This window comes from Gracilinanus agilis, chromosome 3 (genome assembly GCF_016433145.1).
Source record: "Gracilinanus agilis isolate LMUSP501 chromosome 3, AgileGrace, whole genome shotgun sequence".
In the NCBI taxonomy this organism is placed as follows: Eukaryota; Metazoa; Chordata; class Mammalia; order Didelphimorphia; family Didelphidae; genus Gracilinanus; species Gracilinanus agilis.
Genome location: NC_058132.1, coordinates 502,389,961 through 502,407,065, shown reverse-complemented (window position 1 = coordinate 502,407,065; position 17,105 = coordinate 502,389,961). Strand labels below are relative to the sequence as shown.

The following is a 17,105-nucleotide window of genomic DNA, read 5'->3' as shown; positions in this document are numbered from 1 at the left end:
GGTTCCAAAGCAGAAAGAAACCATCTAAGAGCTGGGAAAATGCCACATACCACACACACAAAGTGGTCAGGTGACCTGGGATACAAATAAAAGTCATTCAGCATAAACAGGCAAGTGTTTGGCAGTGTCATGGACAGCATCTTGGACTTGGAATCGCAACGTCCTAGGCTCAAATCCCCCCTTCAAGCTTTACTTGTTTATAACCCTGAACCTTACAGTTTCCTTAGATGTGAAAGGAATGAGTCACACTTGGCCTCTAAGATCCCTAATAGCTATAAATCTATGATTTTATGAACTTGGGTTAAAAATTTAGTCTCACAAGTATAAGACAATGGAAGGATAGCTAGCTGGCAGTTTATCTGATAAAAGGAAAAAAGATCTCAGGCTTTTAATGGCCTGCAATATAATGTTCAATATAGCAAAAAAAAAATTCTGAGCATTGTTTTCCGTGGTTGGGAATAATCCTCGTTGTAATGCTTATATCATAAGACTGCAATGAGGCTCAAATGATATATACACATGTATATAACACACAATATGTTTTACAAATCTAAAGTACTATATAAATGCCATTTCCTATTATTATTTATTATTTTTGCTAGGACACATAGCTTGCAAATTAAGTCATGCATCTAGGGAGACATCACCTCTGGACAAACAAGAAAGAAGGATCAGAGGAGAAAAGATGGAAAATTATGAGCAGTAAAGATTACAGATCAGGCAATTTATCTTTGTGGTAGTTATAAAGGCATCTGGGTAGCACAGTAGACAGTGTAATAGACTTTCAGGCACGAGGAACTGAGTTGAACCTCAGGTTACTTGGGTAAAAGCAAGTCAGTTAACCCCTACCAATCTCAGTTTCCTCATCTGTGAAATGGGGATAATAATAGCATCTCTCTCACTGCATTATTATGAGGATGAAATGAGCTAAAACAGAGATAAACACTTTGTAAACCCTATAGTGCTATACAAATGCTAATCATGATAATGATGATGCCATTTTTAGTCTATTTTAAGAAGGAATGAGAGGTACAGATGTGGAGAGATAATGGTGCCCTCCTTGACCCTCTCAGGCAGTAATGTTCCCCCTTTGCTGATTATACTTCATATATCACTTTCTTCTATAACTCCCTAATGCACTAATTACATCAGATTGTGTAGTATAATTACTTGTTTCAATTTATTCTTCTACTATATATACTACAGCCTTTTTGAGGGCAAGAACCTTGTCTTAGCTAAACTTTGCATCTCCCCTAGGGCCTAGTGCTCTTCTCTCAATAGAGTAAAGGCTCAATATAAGTTTGGAGGGAGCTAAGTGGCTGAGCTGAGAAAGTATGAGTCAAAATCTAGCATCAAACACTTATTAATTGTGTGGCCTGGGCAAGTCATTTAACCTCATTTTGCCTCAATTTTCTCATCTGTAAAATGTGGTAAAAATAGCATCTACCACCTAGGGTTGGTGTGAAGATCATGTGACATATAATATTTATTTATAAAGCACTTAGCACAGTACCTGACATGCAGTAGACACTACACAAATGTTAGCTATTATTGTTAAGTTTGCTTGATTAATTTGTTGGTTACTTAATTAAAATTACAAAAAGGATCCTGGTTAATAAGGACCTTCTCCTTCAGAGTTAACATAGCTCTTTATTTTCTAACTCCCTAATACTCTTAAGCAATATAGTATTCAGGGAATACCAAGAGTAGTTAATAAAGCTTGATCCGTTTAAGTTTTAATAGCTTAAAACTATAGAGACTTTTGGGACACCTTGAATGACACTCTATTATGGCTCATCTTCCAACTAGATTGTAAATTCCCTGAAGGTAAGCAACATGGTTTATTTAAACATTTCATTTTCTCTAACACATAGTACAGTGCTCTGCAAACAATATTCATGAAATGTTCATTGAATGAATAGGTACCTGATATTGCCATAATGCCTTGCTAATTTAGCCTAAGATCTTTGTTAATCAAGAAACTGAGCAAGATCATGGAATCAGGGGTGGGAGACATTTCTAATTAAGGTATATTCAGTTACTAGGAAATTCCTAAGTTTTTAGTTTGTTTTTTGGGGGGAAGAATTAAGAGAGTTGGATAATGAAAGCTTCAAAGAATGAAATTGTCCTTTAGTGAAAGCTTTAGAAATATTAAAAGGCTCTTTCCCCCCATTCCCCTAGAAATTTCTTCTCTTCTCTTGTCGTCTCGTCTCTTGTCATCTCGTCTCTTGTCGTCTCTTGTCGTCTCCTGTCGTCTCCTCTCCTCTCCTGTCGTCTCCTCTCCTCTCCTCTCCTCTCCTCTCCTCTCCTCTCCTCTCCTCTCCTCTCCTCTCCTCTCCTCTCCTCTCCTCTCTTCTCTTCTCTTCTCTTCTCTTCTCTTCTCTTCTCTTCTCTTCTCTTCTCTTCTCTTCTCTTCTCTTCTCTTCTCTTCTCTTCTCTTCTCTTCTCTTCTCTTCTCTTCTCTTCTCTTCTCTTCTCTTCTCTTCTCTTCTCTTCTCTTCTCTTCTCTTCTCTTCTCTTCTCTTCTCTTCTCTTCTCTTCTCTTCTCTTCTCTTCTCTTCTCTTCTCTTCTCTTCTCTTCTCTTCTCTTCTCTTCTCTTCTCTTCTCTTCTCTTCTCTTCTCTTCTCTTCTCTTCTCTTCTCTTCTCTTCTCTTCTCTTCTCTTCTCTTCTCTTCTCTTCTCTTCTCTTCTCTTCTCTTCTCTTCTCTTCTCTTCTCTTCTCTTCTCTTCTCTTCTCTTCTCTTCTCTTCTCTTCTCTTCTCTTCTCTTCTCTTCTCTTCTCTTCTCTTCTCTTCTCTTCTCTTCTCTTCTCTTCTCTTCTCTTCTCTTCTCTTCTCTTCTCTTCTCTTCTCTTCTCTTCTCTTCTCTTCTCTTCTCTTCTCTTCTCTTCTCTTCTCTTCTCTTCTCTTCTCTTCTCTTCTCTTCTCTTCTCTTCTCTTCCTTATCCTTCCTTTCCTTCTTTCTTTCTGAAAAAAACTTACCTTTGGTCTTAGTACCAATATAAGACAGAAGAGCAGCAAGGCCAAGGCAATCAGGATTCAGTAACTTGCCCAGGATCACACCCCTAGGAAGTGTCGGAGGGCAGATTTGAACCCAAGTCCTCTGGACTCCAGGACTGATATTTTTTACACTGTGCTACCTAGCTGCTTTGAGGCAAAAAGGATTAAGTGACTTGCCCAGGGTCAAAAATATTTTCTTTAAAAGGCCAAAGGAGCTGGGTGAAATTGCTTTCACAAAGTGGACCAAGCAAATTGCATGATGCTAAATGAGGTAACATTTCCTGGTACAGTAGGATATTGCTGATGCCATTTGCCTTTTCCAAAGACTGAGAGGGGTGGGGTGGAGGCATAAATTTTATCAGGTGCCCAGGGGTATTGTTAAATGAGGATGGATATGGAGCCAAAACAACTGGGTTTAAAATTCACTGCTATTACTGATTTGTTATATGACCTTGAGCAAGTCATTAGTTTCTTTGGGTCTCAGCTTTTTCACATATAAGACAAGGAAGATGGACTTGGCTGCTAATACATTTTCAAGCTCTGTATCCTAGAACCCATTGATGGGGTTTGTTGAATTAATTTCAACTTCAAGGATGGGAGAAACATTGAGCAAGCCAGATGTCTCAGCACAGATGATCTTGTATACTTGACTATATCTCCTTAAAGTTAGAGAAATTTCAAAATGGAGAAAAGGCTTGTTGGTCTCTCTTCCCAGCATGAAATCAATGGTGCTAAAGCATTGAGTTTTACCACAAATCATAGGACAGAGGCCTCGAATTTCCAGAAATTTTTCCCCTGGAGAGAAAATTCAGACTGCATTTGGCAAAGAAATGAAAAAAACTGGTGCTCTGTCTGCCCAACAAATCATATCTCTGGCAAGGTGCCTCTCTGCCCATTGGACAAAGCAACAGCCAAGGGGTCCGGATCTTAGCTTCCTGGGAAACTGCATCAAGCAGGTGACAATTGAAATTAGCATCAGAACACCTTGATGAAAGAAATAAGAAAATAAGGAGTCGAATCCCCTGTGGAAAATAGATTATTCTCTGTCACACTGAACAATAGAACAAGACATAAATAGCAGTCGGGAGAGGATGTTTTAGCCCTGACAGAACCAGGGGAGCTGAAACAGTTAGCTGAGTGCTGAGCACTTGGGAACTAGGGAAGAAGCAAATGGGAGACAGAGTCACGAACAATGTAAACATTAAGGATGATTTTTAAGACAGACTAATAGAGGGGGAGGAAGAGAGGGAGGATAATCATGAGACCATTTTCTTCTGCCTTAAAAGAGTACCATACTGTCAGCGTTTGAAGTTATCTAATATTCTTACTCTGAAATAAGAGTAACTACAGATGGAGCCTGCTCCAAACTGGGGCTCTTGTTTAAGAGCCGGATAAAATGGCACCTGTTCATTCTCATGGATATTCCAAAGAAAGTAGCCCTCTAGCTCAGACAGGGTCTGTTACAAAGAACAGATCAACTTAACTAAAAGACAAAGACTGGTTCCCAGTACCTGAAGTACAAAGCATATCGGGAAGAGTAGGAACTATTTCCTTCTACTGGTTTAAGAGCACAGCTGCATTATAAGTTCTTGTAGGTTCTACGTGAGAAAAAATAAATGGACGGTTCCCAACATAACAGAGTAACAACAGAGTAGGAGTATGAACATGGAATCTTATAACAAGAGTTCAATCATAGGCCATGAGATCTTGAAAATATTAAAGAATAAAGAGCCAAAAAAGGAAGAATGGAAAACTGTCAAATGAGACGTTTAGTACCATTAATGAGAAAGTAGAACTCCAGTTATATTGTTAACTATTTTCTTTAGTTCCATAAAAGATGGACTCATACACACACACACACACACACACACACACACACACACACACACACACACAAAACCAGTGATGTGTTAGAATAGTCTGAAATCAGAGGACCTGGATTCTTGGGCAAGTCACCTCACTTTTCTGTGACTCAATTTTCTCATCAGTAAACTGAAGAGGTTGGATCCTTTCTTATTCAAAATTAGTGATCCTATAAACTGATGGAAAAAATCCAGTTTCTTCTTAAATAACATGGTGAAATGTATATAGAACTAGTCCTGATGCCAAGAAGACATGGACAAATCAGTTAAATTCTCAGTGCTCTAGAAAACTCTTAAAAACAATCAGTTACAGAGAAGGTAATGACCTGCACTGGCTGAGGGAATTTCCACTCAAGAGCATTCTCTATCCCTTCTTTTAAACACCAGTCTTTCCTCATGCTAAGAGTTGTTTTCCAGGCAGTTCAAATGACTCTCAATAAATGTTTTTGCATTTTCCTCTTGTCTTTGGATAATGGTATCCCAGGCAAGTCTGATTTTAAGCTGTCAGAATAAAAAAAAAACACTCCCCAGAGAACCAAATGAGCCTTTCCAGGACAGGAAGTCTGCCTCTAACAAATCCCCTATTTGGAAGACCAATGATACTTTGGAAGACTATATTTTCCTTTGTGTCCACTTTGAGCCATGGAGATTGCTCTCTGGTCTTAGACGAACAGAATCAGTTTATTAGAGGGAGCCTTGACTAGGGGAGAGAGTAAGGCTAAATGGGCTAGGTTCACAGAAACCTCAAATGACAATGGCTTGAGTAAGACATGCGATGTTTCACTTTACCTTGGTGAAAGTTAAACAGTCCTTGTCCTGATCTTTATCCTTTATCTCAAAGTCATAAAGTGCTTTGCCCTGGGGTGGGGCTTGTGGTAAGGGCTTGATGCACTGAATATAGCTGGCAGGGAAGAAGCCATGGTTTCCATTCAGCTCCCCATGGTACCAGTTCTCATCCACTTTTCGACGCAGGATGATGATGTCTCCTTTGTTAAACTTGAGATCACCAGGTTCTTTCCCCTCATAGCTATAGAGGGCTTTGCCACAAGGAAGTTGGGAAATATTCTAAAACCAAAAGAAAGCAAACAGTGAATTATTAGGTCCCCTCGAGATGACCTGTCATCATAACATAGAATGAGAGAGGTTGGCTGCAGTATGGCATCATATTCTGAATGTATCAAATGCTCAAAGGAAGAAGCAGGAGGCATGGCCAAAGCCAAACAGGATCGAGAGGTCAAGGAATGGGGTTCGAATTCTTTTCTCTGCTGCTTTTCATCTTGGTAATGTTGTCTCCTGAGGCATCGGTTTCCATATTTTCAAAACAAGGGGATTGGTCTACTTGATCAGACAATAACTGATTTAGAGCTAGAAGGGAAGGGTAGGGAACAAGCATTTATCGGCAGTCTCATTAGCTCCAATGGATTTTAATTACCATTTCTATGCTCACATTCTCAAATCTATCCATCTTGCCTCTAACTCTCTGCTAAACTCCAATCAAGCATCTTCAACTGCTTTTCAGATGTCTCAAATTGGATGTCCAATAGACATCTCAATCTCAATCGGCCCAAATTATCTTTCACCTCAAATTCTTTCTCTTCCTGCCCTCTCTCTATAACTCTCAAGGTCATCATCATCCTTTCAGTTCGTCAAGCTCACAATCTATGAGTCATTCTCAATTCCAGACTATTCCCCATTCCTAACCCCTGCCCCATCCATTCTGTTATCAAGCCCTGTCAATCTCCCAATCTGTGCCATTCTTTTTAAAATGCACCCCCTCTAGCCATTGACCTGGCTGCCATTCTGGTGGAGATTCACCAGATTATTGCAATTGCCTACTGGTGAGTCTTTCTACTTCAAGACACTTCTCCACTCTAGTTCATTCTCCAGAAATCTCTCCAGAAAAGTGATTTTCCTAAAGTTCAGGACTAGCTACGCCACTCAATACACTACAGTGAATAATTATCACTAACAGGATCAAATCCAAAATTATCTGTCTGGCATTCAAAGCCCATCATAATCTAGCACTATTTGGCTGTTTTACTCTTTGATCCAGTAACACTGACTTCCTGGCTGTTCCACAAACAAGGCACTCCAACTTTCTGCTCTGGGAACTTTCTCCTTCTCCTGTGGCTGGTAGGCTCTCCTTATTCATCTTCACCTGCTGACTTCCCTGGTTTCCTTTAACTCCCAACAAAAACCTTGTCTCCTACAGGAAGACTTTTCCAACCCCTCTTAATTCTAACACCTTTCATCCGTTAATTATTTACTATTTATCTTGTATATAGCTTGTTTGTACATAACTGCTTGTTTGTTGTGTCCTCCACTAACCTCTAAACTCCTTGAAGGTAGGAACTGTCATTTACTACATTTTGTATCCTCAGAGCTTAGCACTGAGCCAGGTACATAGTAGTTGCTTAATAAATGTTTAATAATTTTTATTATGCTATCTATTATCAGTGATTAAAATGATTAATAAAAATAAATGCTTATTGACTGATTGATCTGCTATGAACCACGCACTCTGATAAGTACTTTATAAATATTATCTTGCTTGATCTTCCAAACAATCCCAAAATGCGAGTGTTATTCTTTTCTTCATTTTAGAGTTGAGAAAACAGAGGCAAACAGATGATACTCAAACTTATCAAAGTCGCAAAACTAGTAAGTATCTGAGACTAGATTTGAACTCAGCTTCATGATTCCAAACCTAGCACTCTATTTTTCATTTAGCTGACTCCTGAAAGAGAGATTTTGTTGTTGTTGTTGAGTCATTTCAATAATATCTGACCCTTCATGACTCTATTTGGAGTTTTCTGGACAAAGATACTGCAGTGGTTTGCCATTTTCTTCTCCTGATCATTTTGCAGATAAGGAAATTGTGGCAAACAGGGTTAAGTGACTTGCCCAGAGTCACCCAGCTAGTAAGTTGTCTTAGGCCAGATTTGAAATCAGGTGTCCCTGTCACTAGGTCCAGTGCTCTATTCACTGTGCCACCTGGTTACCCTTGGCTAAAGACTTTACAAAACAGAGGGAGGATTCTTAGAATCCTATTTAGAGCTGAAAGGTACCTTAGAGGCCATCTAGTTCAACCTCTTGATTTTATAGAGGAAGGAATAATGTTCTAAGTCACGAAGCTAGTAAGAGAGATGGGAGTTGAATACAGGACCTCTAACTGCAAATACATGTTCTTTCCATTCCCCTACCCAATCTCTTGCCATTTTCTAGCTCCATAATGTGTTAATCTGTCTTCTTTCTATTCCCAAATCTCATATTCATTTCCTAGTCAGAACTGCTCTATGGAATTTTTTTGAGAAACAGATTAAGTTGTATTCCTTTCTCTTTCTACTCCTAAAATTAACACCCACTCATCTAAACACTTTCCAAAGGTCAAGTCTGTTCCTTTAAGGAAAACTAAACAAGAATAGAACAACCCACTGCCACAGGGTCAATGCCCAACAATTTGTCCCAGCTGAAGCCACATTTTCTCACTAGGTCCGCTTTTGCCAAAGATTTCTTTAGTATCTGAATCAATCAATACTGACACAAAAGCCTGCAGCACTAATACGCTGAAAAACTCTTTGTAGAGGGCTTAATGATATGTTGGCAATTCAATTACTCGACATTTATGTTGCAGTGGAGTCAAACGACAGCAGTTAAGATGGAACCTGCTGGCAAATTGACAAACAGCCACCACTAAGCAATTAAATAGTAACACCAGAGAATTTTTCATTACAGAACGCACAGAGAAAAAAATACAATAAGAAATAGTTTGTTTCCAATAATCCTCACCCTGGAAAACTTTGTACTGTAAGTACTGAATGTTTTTTGTTTTTTTTTAATAAAAAGGCCAAAGTTCTAGAGAGTGAAAGGACATTTTGTCCATTCAAATAGCGAAGACGTGTCTGGAAGAGATATGAAGTTATAGCTTCAGAGCATCAGAGAGATTCCACCGCCACCAATGAGATCCATTCAACCTCTCTTATTAATAAGCTGTAGCTATGCAAAAGAAAAGGAAAAAGAAATATATACAGCCAGCAGAAGCCAGACTTCTTACTTCTGTAAAATTATGTCCCATCTAAGATAGATCAGAGGGAGTGATTAAGATACTTTTCTATCGACTAAGATACTATTCTATCAATAATAATAAACCTATTATGTTTTTATTATATATCATACAAAATGGGTACATGAGGCATGGAAGACTTGCAGCTCTTGTGTGCTAGTCTTTTTTTTTAAGAAACTGTAGCCTGCTCAGTAGAAAATCCTAGTAAAATCATCTTGGCAGATGGGCTAAACCAGGTGGAAGGTAACCAAAAGGACGCAGACCTGCAGGTGAGTTAGGGGAATGTCTACTCCAAGTATACAAAGACTTCGCCTGCTGGGATGGGAAAATGAGAACAAATTGTTCCAAGGCATGAAGGCAACTAAAGCAGGTGCTGTAGAGCTTGGTCAGATATTAAAGACACCAAAGTCATCTACTGCATCCTGGACTTTGGCCAGTTGTCCTGATTTTTGTCCTGCCACTGGGTTCCAATAACTTTGGAAGAGAGAGTGAGGTTGATGGCTGTGTATAAATTTGCCTCACTTAAATCCAATTCGTGAGCAACTCAAAACATTGCCTTATGAATATAACTGGTCTTCAAAAAAAAGGATGGACCATTGGATTACTTATGTACATGTTGTCTCACTCTCCTCCTTCCCTTTAGAATGTAAGCTCTTTGAGGCCAGTCTATTTCAATTTTTTCTTTATAGGGCTTAGTACACATTAATCAGTCAATATATGCTTGTTGATTAATTCAACAATATCTGAGACCCTTCAAGAGACATAAGACTATAATAACATTCTTATGTAAGTGATTCTTCAAAGACTTGTCTTGAATAAAAGTAAGACATGATTAATTCTGGTGTGGATAAACTTCTTTTCTTTATCTTCCAAATGACCAGGACATGAGCTCTAAAGCAGACATGGCACCTATACCACATATATGCATATAGTCTATGAAAGTTTTATAAACATTCAAGGTTAATTCATCTAAGTAGAGCTCAAGAGTAGAAAGGGATCTTAGAGCACATCTACTTTAATCTCCATGTTTTAAAAATGTAAAATGAAGACCAGAGACAATAAATGAATACACGTAGCCAATAAGTGACAGTGGCAGCATTTGAATTCAGGTGCTGTGACATTCCTAGTATCTTTCTATTGTAGCATATTGTCTCAACAATACAGGTTTGAATCACATTAAATCCACTCTTGCCTGTTTATATCACATATTCTTTTTTGCATTTTTTTACATTTCTATATGGATATGTATAGACTCACACATGTATGTCCCTAAACATGGCACATGTAATATTAGTATCCTTGAAAATACAAAGTGTAGTATCAAAATGTGCACACCATTTCCTACTATGTTACTACCATGATTAGTAGAGGTCTTTCAGGCTTAGAAATTCTCCCTGTTTTCACCTCATCCTCTTTGGCTTCCTTCTAGGCTCGGTTAAGATCCTATCTTTTCTTCTTTTCATTTTTTAAAAACCCTTATCTTCTGTCTTAGAATCCATACTTAGTATTAATTCCAAGGCAGAAGATCAGTAAGGGCTAGACAATTTTGTATGGAAAAGTCACTGAGTCAGGTGATGATGCTGTGCATGATAGTAAAACTACATCAAGGTATCCAACCCCCTTTTTACTTTTTTTTGGTTCTCTCTCTCTCTCTCTCTCTCTCTCTCTCTCTCTCTCTCTCTCTCTGTCTCTCTCTCTGTCTCTCTCTGTCTCTCTCTCCCCCCCCCTCAATCCTCTCTCCTCTCTCTTTTTCTCTCTCTTCTCTTTCTCAAAAAACAAAAGAAAACAAACAAAAGAAAACATTAAAAAAAAAAAAAGACTTGCCCAAGTTCACATAGCTAGGAAGTGCCTGAGGTCAGACTTATATCCAGGAACTTCCATCTCCAGGTCTACCTCTGTATCCACTGATTCACCTATCTGGCCCCAAATCTTAGCTTTTGATCTTTTCCCATGTCCTTAATCTTATAAAATTATTTCCAATTTATTCTGCTATATTTTGCTTGAATCTAGTTGTTTGCATGTCATTTCCTCAGTTAGAATGTGAGAGCCTTGACAGCAGGGGCTGTTTTTGTGATTTTTATTTTTGCTTTTTTGGTATTTCTAATGCTTAGTACAGTGTTAGGTACATAGTAGATACTTAATAAAAGCTTTTGGCCTGACTGCTTAATGGTGAGGTGGCTTGTAAATCCCATTTATAGACTCTCATCTGTACACTTTTGAAATCCAAATGCCTCTTTTCTCCATGAAGTTTTCCCTGATCCAACTCTCCTGTGAATTCTCACTGCCCTTGGTTATATCTCTCCTTGTGTTATATATATATTTGAGGCAGCTAGATGGCACAGTTGATAGAGTGCTGGACTTGGAATCAGGAGGACCTAAGGTCAAATCCAGGCTCAGAAACTTAAGTGAGCTTGGACAAGTCACTTAACCACTGTCAGCCTCGATTTCCTCAGGGTTTCACAGGGTTGTTGTAAGCATCAAATGAAATAATATTTGTAAAGTGTTGATCAGGGTGCCTGACACATAGCAGGTGATTATTAAATGCATATTCCTTTCCCTTCTCCTTTCTTCTCCAATACTTCTGTAGTCATTTTATCACCTCTACTAACGTACATGTTCCTCGAGGGCAAAGACAGTCTTAGACATCTTTGTCTTCCATATTACAACTAGCACGGTGCCTTACAGAGAGAGGATTTAGAAAACAGAGGAGGAATGAATGGATTGCATGACACGAGACAGCTGGTGGTGACTGGGTTATGGTATAGATTGAATATAAACAACAACTTGACCATCTGGCTATTATAAAATGCCCTGAGCTTTGACTTCTACTTTGTGGGGCACCCAGGCTGCTCAAAAAAAAGATCCCCACGATTCTCTACACCAAACAGTGGGAATGTTCACAAACACCTTCATTTGTGGTGAAAGTCAAACAAATTTCCATCTCTGCTCTTGGCAGGAACTTGAGGCTGATCTGGATTGTCATGAAAAGAGGTTGTCCCACTAACATCACCAAGTAGCTGTAAACAGTCAAAGGAATAGGGAAACAATAACTAGTTGATTAGTAGGGAGCCACTTTTCAGATAAGACATATGGGTTGCTTAGATTTACAATCATGAGAAAACTCCTTATAACAATCTTTAGACATTATTTAGGTCCTTGGTTAAATGTCCCTAAATAACAGCACTGATGGTTCAGTTTCCTAGTCACACAAGACTAGGCTCAAACAAATGCCCAGTTCCCACAATCACTGTCTTCCTTAGTGCCTGTGCAGAAATAGTAAAAACTTGACCAAAAATTGCCCCAAGAGGGTTAACGTATCATTAGCATCTCATTTACACTGTGATTTTCATCCCCCTGCCCCCAAACAGGGCAAACAGAGTGAACTATGGATAAAGTGACATCTGCTCCTTAGTTACAGCAATGCTACTACCACCCAAACAATCAACTCCTTCTCTGGCACCCAAATATGATAAAAAGCATTCTCTTTTTAAATTTGAGAATATGGAATTTTTTATTGGAGAAAAAAATCAAAATATATCCTTGTTGAAAAGCACCATTAACATGCCCACGAAATGTCAAAAATTTCACAGTGATTCCTTTATGCCTTAGAACAATTTTCATATAAGAAGAGATTATCAATATAACTGTGAGAATCAGAATGTGAAAAAAGCATTCTTGAAAATCCCTCCAGCACCTTACTAGCTATACTATCTCACTGCGCTAACTAGCTAACTATAGCTACTCTTCCCCGACCATGGAGTCTGCCTGAGCTGTCAAACTCTTTGGAAGAGATTCTAATTTTACCACCCACATTGAGGGGAAACTGAGATAATGTCCTTCTTTCAGACTCTGATCTTTCTATTGAATAGGAAGATGCACCAGCCATCGGCCTTCCTATAACAAAACACTAGATCCCATGAAGGTTCCCGCTTTGGATGTTGTGAGGACAAGCCCAAATTGGAAGGAACCATTGCAATATGGAGAATTCTGTCTAAGGAGGCAGCACTTTACATGGATGCTCTAAGCATGGGGCAGACTTCAATTGGGGAATGGCTGAACAAATTGTGGTATATGCTGGTGATGGAATACTACTGTGCTCAAAGGAATAAAGAACTGGAGGAATTCCATGTGAACTGGAAAGACCTCCAGGAACTGATGCAGAGTGAAAAGAGCAGAACCAGGAGAACATTGTACACAGAGACTGATACACTGTGGTACAATTGAATGTAATGGACTTCTGTACTAGCAGCAATGCAATGACCCAGGACAAATCTGAGGGATCTATGGAAAAGAATGCTACCCACATTCAGAGAAAGAACTTGTGGGAGTAGAAACATAGAAGAAAAACAACCGCTTGAACGCATGGGTTGATGCGGACATGACTGGGGATGTAGACTCTAAACGACCACACCAATGCAACTATCAATAATATGGAAATAAGTCTTGATAGATGACACATGTTAAAACCAGTGGAAATGTGGGTTGGCTATGGGAGGGGTTGAAGGGCGGTGAAGGGGAAAGTAAAAACATGAATCATGTAACCATGGAAATTTTTTCTAAAAAATAAAAAATAATAATAAAAAAGGGGGGAAAATTAAGTATGGGGCAGAGAGGTGAGGCAAGCCATCTTCTAGAGGGTGTGCTGGTGCTAGCTGGCTTAGGAAGGAGAGTCACTGTGAGAAGAGGACAGAACTCCCTCTGACCAGACAGAAGTCAAGGAAGCATGACCACCAACCCATGGCCGGCGGTTCATTTCTATCAGGAACACATTAATCATCTGTACAAAACCACAGACTCAACCTGTAACTGAGGTTAGAACTGGAAGCCTTCAAAAGGCAGGCAAGTCATGCTTGCTGGTATGCAGCCTGTGAACCAAATCCAACAACATCATCATGGGTCCTGGGATATGTTTGCCAGGCATTCATCTTCTCTTGTTTCCTTGGAGACTGAAGGAGAGAGAGAGGTAGGGCAGCAATTGAGTTAGGGGGAAAAATGGGGAGGGGGACCAACAGAGGTGATTAAGAAGAAAAGAGATGAGATGTCTATTGCCATATAAGATATAACATTACAGGCAAGGTCTCACCAAGAATTAGTGACTCAACAAAGAAACTTTAAAGATATTTCTGGAAAAAAAGAAAAAAAACTCTAAAAGAAATTAGATGATATAGTGGATAGAGTGCTAATCCTGGAGTCAGTAGGATATGAGCTCAAATCGGGTCTCAGACATTTAGTAGCTGTGTGATCCTGGGCAAGTCACAATCTCATTCACTTCAGTTTTCTCATATATAAATGATCTGGAAAACGAAATGGAAAACCTCTCTTTTCTTTCTTCCAAGAAAACCCCAAATGGGGTCATGACAAGTTAGACACGACTAAACAAAAAAAAATACTAAATCAGGGAGCAGTCTTTTACCCAAGGCCCAGCTGAATGCCAAGGAAGGAACTGCTAAGTGTGTGTATATTTTTTAAACTTCATTTAAGTGATAATATGCATTCATACACATAGCCTCAAAGAATTTTTCTTCCAAATATAGGGAGCTGCATACTTTGGAATTGCAGAGGCTCAAATGGCAGGGATTTTACTAAGGCTTTTACTAACTCATTTCCAAAGTATGTTATAATTACTAATTATTCCCCCCTAAACTAGACCTTAAAATGGGTGAATAATAGCATATGAAGAAAGGCTTTTGCAGCTTTTGCTTAGAAACTTAGCAGAGGCACCCTAGTCAGTAGAGAGCTATGGGAAGTCATAAGTACCTGGGTCCAAGTCCTCCCTTTGATACACACTGGTTGTGTGATCTTGGGTTAAGAGTACAGATTGAGTATATGAACAATTACAGTTTTACTATCTGGATATTACAAGATGCCATAAACTCTGGATTCCACTTTGTAGGGCGCCTTAGATGTTCAGCAAAGAAATCACTACAGTTTGTTCTAATAAACACTAGAAATAGTTTTATCTTCATTTCCAGATAAAGGCTGGTTAAGTCACTACTTGGTCACAACTAAGACTCTAGTTTCTAGATTGCTATTAGAGTCTCTAAGATTATAGAGTTGAAGGTCAGTTGAAGATCAGTTTTGATAAAATGTGTACTGACTATGAATTCCCTATACAAATTACACCATTGGTTCAGATCTCCCCTGATTCCTCTCTAACCAGGAGCAATCTAAAATTAGCTAAATCATAATGAACATGAACTTTTCTATGGAATATTCTCTCTTTCTAGTAGTTGAAATATTAATTTAGTAACCCTTATATGTCAATTATGTGTAAAAAGCACTGTGCCAGGCAACAATGGCAGCAAAAATACAAAGTGCAGAAAATACAAGTGATACTAAGGAGTGCAGGTTGACTATGGCACAGTGAACCTGAGGAGAAAAATGTCAATGAAATATCATAACAAAGGTAACTTCACTGATACCTTGGCTTATTTCCTGTTGAACTAACTCTCTGCTTTCAAATATCAGCATGAAGCAACCATTACATCAAGAATCAAGCCAACAAAGAGGGGAAAAAAAGGAGGGAAAAAGAGGGGGGGAAATACATCTGGGATGGCCACAGTATAATTAAACACCAACAGCCATGCAAGGCATTAATAATAATTAAAACTTATAATGTCAATTTCATGCCTCATTACTCAGCTGTATCACACAAATCTTACTCTATGCTTAATGTTCTATCCCTTTGAGAGAAGGGTGATGATACACAGCAGCTCCTTTCCTACTCTCTGATTGGTTGGATGTCCTGCTTTAGCAAGGCAGGCAGCAGCCCTATGACAAATGTTTTTTCATTATTCCAAATAGCATACAGCATTCCCAACTATGCCAGGTCTGCTAGGCAGAAAGAGCTGCTGTCTAGGACATGAGCAATGTGGAACCAGGGGACTGAACACCCTAGTGAAATGGCACACTGGGAACTGGGGTCTAGCTTTTTCACTGCTATTAAGTGCTGTTTATGAAATCTGGAAAGGAGACAGAAGGAATTGACATTAGAAAGACCAATAATTAACAGATACAGTTTTTCTTTATAATTTTACTATAACTTCCTAGAATTTCCCCATCCATATTAATATATTTTAAATATAAATATAAACAAATGACATAATTAGACTTCAAGATAAATTTTTCTTTTTCTATGTCTTATTTTCTTTGTCTTAAAAAAGGCACATCAAGTCAATTAATGCAATTTTCTTCAAGATATTTTTTTATCACATTTTTTTTTAAAGCAGAGGAAACAAAAAAATCTTCCTTTACTCCTTGGAGTTGGTCTGAAACAACCCATTTGACCAAAGAAAATTTTCTGGGACTGAGTATGGCTCTCTTCTCAGGGACTTTTTATGAACACAAAACTTTTCATTCTGGATCCATAAAGCCTATACATAAACGTATTTAAATTTAGAGGTTATTGAATTCAACCTCTACTTTTACACATAAGGAAACTGAGGTTCATAGAAATTTAAATGACTTGTTGAGGAGAACAAAGCTAGTGAGTATCTGACATGGGATTCAAGCCCAGATCTCCCTAAATTCAATTGCAGTTCTCTATACAGTATACCATTACTTCTAATCAGCCCAGTTCATTTCTAAGAGTCCCTCAAGGAAGGTGACAATGGTTAGCTTCCCTAACGTCACCATTAAGAAGACAAATATTATAGCTTCTCTTAGTAGACATTTATGGCTCTCTCATTCATAAATCTGTCTAGGCTCCTTTGGAATTCATTTATATTTTCTGAGTATAACATCTCTAGTGGTGGAAGGGGTGGGGAGAGAATGAGCTCCATAAAAGTGGCATCTGCAGTGTGAAGTATCATTTCCTCTTATCTGTTCTAAATTTAACCTTGATCAAGTTTCCCTGATTCAAGCAATTCTGACTTTGGTGAACAATATATGTCACAGCACAAAAACGCGGTTTCCAAAATGGTGGCAAAACTGATGCTGGAATTTTGTGAGCTTTTTTCCCTTCTATGTTCTTTTCTAGATACCTTTATTTTGGAGATGAGCATCACTTCTCCTCACCTAGGCACAAATGTTTTTAGGCATAAGGACAGGAAGTTGTCCTGTGATTTTATTGATAGAGGGAACTCTCAGATTAAGAAACTACCTCTGCCAGTGCCTTCTCTGCAACTTAGAGAACTGCTTGGAGTAGCATTGGCAAATCTCGTGCCCGAAGTGCAACTTGA

General features: G+C 38.7%; 1 protein-coding gene across 1 annotated transcript in view; it reads right to left on the bottom strand.

Moving 5' to 3' along the window:
* The window catches only part of SH3RF3 (SH3 domain containing ring finger 3), a 634,709-nt gene that overhangs the window by 278,380 nt on the left and 339,224 nt on the right, over positions 1 to 17,105 (bottom strand). Inside the window, exon 2 of the mRNA XM_044670492.1 lies at positions 5,652 to 5,927. Within this exon, the coding sequence (XP_044526427.1) occupies positions 5,652 to 5,927 (276 nt within the window). The remainder of the gene's footprint in view (positions 1 to 5,651; positions 5,928 to 17,105) is intronic.